This window comes from Sinocyclocheilus anshuiensis, unplaced genomic scaffold, assembly GCF_001515605.1.
Source record: "Sinocyclocheilus anshuiensis isolate Anshui unplaced genomic scaffold, SAMN03320099.WGS_v1.1 scaffold288, whole genome shotgun sequence".
In the NCBI taxonomy this organism is placed as follows: Eukaryota; Metazoa; Chordata; class Actinopteri; order Cypriniformes; family Cyprinidae; genus Sinocyclocheilus; species Sinocyclocheilus anshuiensis.
In genome coordinates, this window is record NW_015558570.1 from 6250 (window position 1) to 11181 (window position 4932).

At 34.9% G+C, this 4932-nt stretch overlaps 1 protein-coding gene across 1 annotated transcript; it reads left to right on the top strand.

Annotated features, from left to right (window-relative positions):
* The first annotated feature begins 969 nt into the window (after positions 1-969).
* LOC107679585 (cocaine- and amphetamine-regulated transcript protein-like) lies at positions 970-2135 on the top strand. Its single transcript, XM_016475174.1, has 3 exons — positions 970-1251; positions 1442-1525; positions 1815-2135. The coding sequence occupies exons 1-3, from the start codon at positions 1081-1083 to the stop codon at positions 1920-1922; spliced, it is 363 nt and encodes a 120-aa protein (XP_016330660.1). The 5' UTR covers positions 970-1080; the 3' UTR covers positions 1923-2135.
* Positions 2136-4932: the final 2797 nt, after the last annotated feature.

Below are 4932 nucleotides of genomic sequence, written 5' to 3' on the forward strand. Positions count from 1 at the left end.
TTTTTTTTTCTTTTAAATAAAAAATCCCTATTCACATTCCAGTGAGGCTTAGACGGGTCTAGACGTGCTTAAGTAGTGAGGTGTCTACGCTTTCAGAGTGCAGATGGCTCTTGTCCCCTTGCAGTTAAACACAAAAATGAAAGAATAATTAAGCTTTCCCCAAAATCGCTAATAAGCAACCCAACTTCCTCTTCACATTACCACTCTTAAAATATTAGAATGTTCAAGTGCTCATTTGAAGTTTCTGAGACCTTTAAGGATTGAAATGCTAAATAAATCAAATAATAGACATTTAATACATGCGACCATATAATTTCCCCCAGATTTTATGCATGTCTTTCAAATATAGCCAGATACGTCTGGTATAATTACTGTAACACCAAGAGCCCCTTTCTATTATGTCCCTGCTGTGTATGTGAAGCATGTAGAGTCAAGCATGTGTATTTATATTCTGGTGTACAAAAATTATTGCTAAACACACACAACAGAGACAGACAGACAGGCAGTAGATAGATAGATAGATAGATAGATAGATAGATAGATAGATATCTAAAATGATTGGCTACAAAAAGTTTATCTTGGTCACTCAGTATTTAACTACACCAGTTGTAAGCTTAGATTTAAAATTATTATAAAAACTGCATATATTATATTTTAATTGACATATATGTAATCATGCAATCAGAATTAAACAGCCATGCATGTTTTCCAAAGTGCTCCAAAATGTTCTAAAAGCTTCTCTTATACGATCGACAGAGCCTGCAGTATCTGCTCCTCACAACTGAATCAAAACACATAGACGGACATGTCCTTAGTCAAGTTGAAAGTATAACATTCCGGGGACAACATTAACGCATTTGATGACTTGTCTCCAGCGCATTTACGCAATGAATGATCGCGCTTACGCGCGAACGAAATCAATGTTAAAGGCGGGGCGACAGCAGATCACATAAATGCACGCACTGTGGAGCCCATAAAAGGGTGCAAGGCTGTCGAGATGGTTATTTGCGCCCAAACTTTTAATAGAGACGTATAACGGCGTTGTGCGCTCAGGTGCCAAAGCTTCCTGCATCCAGGACCATGGAGAGCTACAGTCTGAGGACGCGCATGGCAGTGTGCGCGTTGCTTCTCTTCTTGTTGACCGGAGCCAAAGCGAATGACTCAGAGCCGGATATAGAAGTGGAACTGGACACAAGAGCCATCAGAGACTTCTACCCCAAAGACCCAAACCTGACAAGTGAAAAACAGCTTGTGAGTAATTCATCTTTTTATTGCGCATAAGACAGATTCACTTAGACATCATGGTGTAGGCTATAAACACAAACGTGCCAGAACTTTTCAAAGTTAAAAGTGTTTGATTTTTGTGTGAATTGTTATATTGATATGTTTTAGAGTGATTTGACTGAAAGAAAACATATTTCCAAATGTTTTGTCAAACCAGCTCGGAGCTCTGCAAGAAGTTCTGGAAAAGCTGCAGACGAAACGAATTCCTCCTTGGGAGAAGAAATTTGGTCAAGTTCCCATGGTATATATTGATATTAGATATTTTAACTTTGCGCATAAGTGCGTGTTTCTTGTGCTGGCGACATGGACATTGAGCAATTGCATGGATATGTCTTTGCTGTTTTGTGTCTGTTTATCATTTATATGTAACAGTAAAACATCTCATAATTTATATATATTTTCAATAAATGGTATGTATTAGATGGAAATTCCTATTTTTTAGTGATCCATTACGGGTCCCCAACCATAAGCCTTAACGCAAATGCTGAAATTACAAAAGTAACATGATCTCTCCTGTTTTCTCTTGCTAGTGTGATTTGGGAGAGCAGTGCGCGATCAGAAAAGGCTCTCGAATCGGCAAGATGTGCGACTGTCCGGGCGGGGCTTTCTGCAACTTTTTCTTGTTAAAGTGTTTGTGATGGAAACACACAATTCTGAATGGATTGTAATGGGATTGAATCCATATGCATTATATATCATAAATAACTGCAATTTTATTTGTATTAATATTTTTTTTAAGTGAAGAGACTGAAGACACTGAAGCAAAGTTGTAAAGAAATCGTTCTTCAAATATTTTCGTCATGTAAACATGTGATACTGTCATACTTAATGTTAATCTGCTGTTTTGTGCATTAAAGTGCAATATAACTTGTTTTGTAAAGTTGTCTGTGTATCAGTTACTTTTATATTTGCATAATAAGAATAGTATAGTTATGTTTTTGATAAAAATACAATCAAAATTATTTTAAAGACCAACTTTTTTTGCTACAACACTTTAAAAAGTAAAACTACTGATTAAGGATGATTCAAATAATTGGGAAAATTTCCATTAAAGTAAAGCTAAAAGATAAATAAATAAATAAAATAAACTCACAGCCTATCACTGAATGTGATCCACACACTCTGTAGAGTTAGTTGAATCATGAAATTTAGCATTTTTAAAATACTGAACAGCTGTGTTTTAGCTGGATAAAAAAAATGTCCAGAATAATGTCATAGCTGAATTTGCCTGCAGAACATTAATAACATTTTAATGACGTTTCTATGTTCATATTCTGTAAAATGAAAATAAAAAAAAGTTCAACAGTAGACCATCCCTCATTAGTCACTGTCAGCCACCTAAATAAACTGGCCAATAACTGTGAATTGCAATGTGCAAAAATCAATTTTTCAACTTTTCTATAATATGTATTATTATATTATTTATATATTATATCATATTAATATTCATTGATATTATAGCATATTTAGCATTATTAAATTACACAAAATGCGGCACGTCCACTGTAAAAACATAACATTTTGTGGTAAGAAAAAATGTTGGATATCTTTTAAACACTGCACCAGGATAAGCATCATACTGTCATTCAATCTGTAGAGCCCTGAAAATACTTATCTATCCTTTGCCTGTACGAGCTGTATTGATCTCTTCTTTCTTCTTCTTTTTTTTTTTTTTGGAATCAATTACTTGCCACTTGTTCCAAACCAAGGCTAAACAAGGTTCTGACAAGTGGCATATGTTGAGACGTCACTTTGTTACTTCGCTTTTGCATAGTTGGCTCTGTAAGCGAGCTCTTAACCATAAGAGTCAGAATCAGATTGTTATGATCAGAGCCTTCAAAGTGAATCCACAATGTAGTTTGAAGCAAATAGGGGAACATAAGTCTTGTTAAAAAAAGAAAAAATGCTCAACTTCTGAATTCGATATTCCCTCTGACTGGTCAAATGGTGCCAAAATTGCCTCTCGAACAGATAATACGTCAGTAATGACAATTAGCATAACATGAATTGATGGCTTCACAGAAAGTAGCTGTAAATCTATCTTTGAAGCGTCTTGCTTTGGTTCAGCCGCCAGGAACATTTTCAGACAGGCAATCTGGTGTTGATGGTTATTTGTTAAGATGCGTTATGCCCAACACTGGCTACATCCGTCCTCACCTTCTTTAAGGTGATTATGTGTGCCTTTAGACTTATTGCTCGGCTTTGTCACTGATGCCACATATGTATGCTGCCCCCCAAAACCTCTTTTGCAGATCAATATTTCATCATTTTTGGACGAAAAAGAATGTGATGTTGCACCCTAGAGACATAAAAGAAAAGCAGAGCCAGGCTTTATGTGGCTGTGAAAAGCTGAATTATTTGTACCATGAATGGATTTCTGCTGCTGTCATTGTGGAGGATTGAAAATGGTCATAGCTGTAATCACTTGGTGATTGTGAGGTTGACTGAACGGCCACTTAATCAGGACAGTAACTGGTAGGAGATGATGTCTCTTGCATTAAACTGACACTGGCAGAGCTCAATTATTTTCTAAGTACTAATAAGGTTCTGCTTCAGAAAGAACAAATTTGATCTGAGATCAAATACGGGTTGATAGCTCTGAGAAAGTTTACTAAAACCTAACATAAATATGTTTAAATATAAGAAAAATATATTCAAATATATATTTAAAATTATTTACATGTTCATATTTAAAAATAAATTAGGATATATAATTTAAAATACATATGAAATTATTAATTTGACATTTAATTTAGAATATAATAAATATAATATAAAATAATAATAATAACAAATATATATAATAAATAATAATTACAATTATTTAAAGGTGGGTCTGAAAAAACGAGCACGTCAGATTCGCTCTCTTGGTGACGTGGCAAAGGGATCTCATTATAATATTACCGCCCCTTCATCTGTAAGTTTCCACCCATGGTGCCGTCATTGTGATTTCGCAAGTGATAACGGTGTACCAGTTCTAATGCCATGGTCAAAGTCTGAGCAAAACATGCTAACTGTTCTGTCTTTGGCTGCACAGACGAGCACAGAACACTATTTAGATAACTCGTGTGTTTTTAATGTAAACTTGTGTGTGAATGAGAACTTAGTTTAGCACTCACATGCTGTGACAGCCGCTTTCTGTCCATGTGCTTTGGATTTGTGCGCTCAGAAAACCGTATATCTGAAGTTTAAACTCATATGGTTTAAAACGCATGATTTCAGCACGATAAACATGATAATCAGAACCAAAACAGATGTTTTTAGCAGATATGGAGCTGTAATGGCGCAGCTCTATTCTGGAAAAGGGGGCGGGGAGCAGCAGCTCATTTGCATTTAAAGACACAGGCCCGAAAAACAGCTTGTTTCTGCTTCCACTCAAAATAGGCATTTTCAAAATTATATAATAAATGATTTGTGGAGTATTTTGAGCTGAAACTTCACAGATACATTCTGGGGACACCAGAGACTTATATTACATATAGTAAAAAGGGGCATAATATGTCACCTTTAAATGTTTAATTAAAAAAATAAAGTAGAAAATACAAAATAAAATACATTTAAAAATATTATTTCTTAAATTCATATTTTTATTTACAATAAAATAAAATAGGATTCAGCAACATGTGCTACTGTGTTTTGGGTGACACA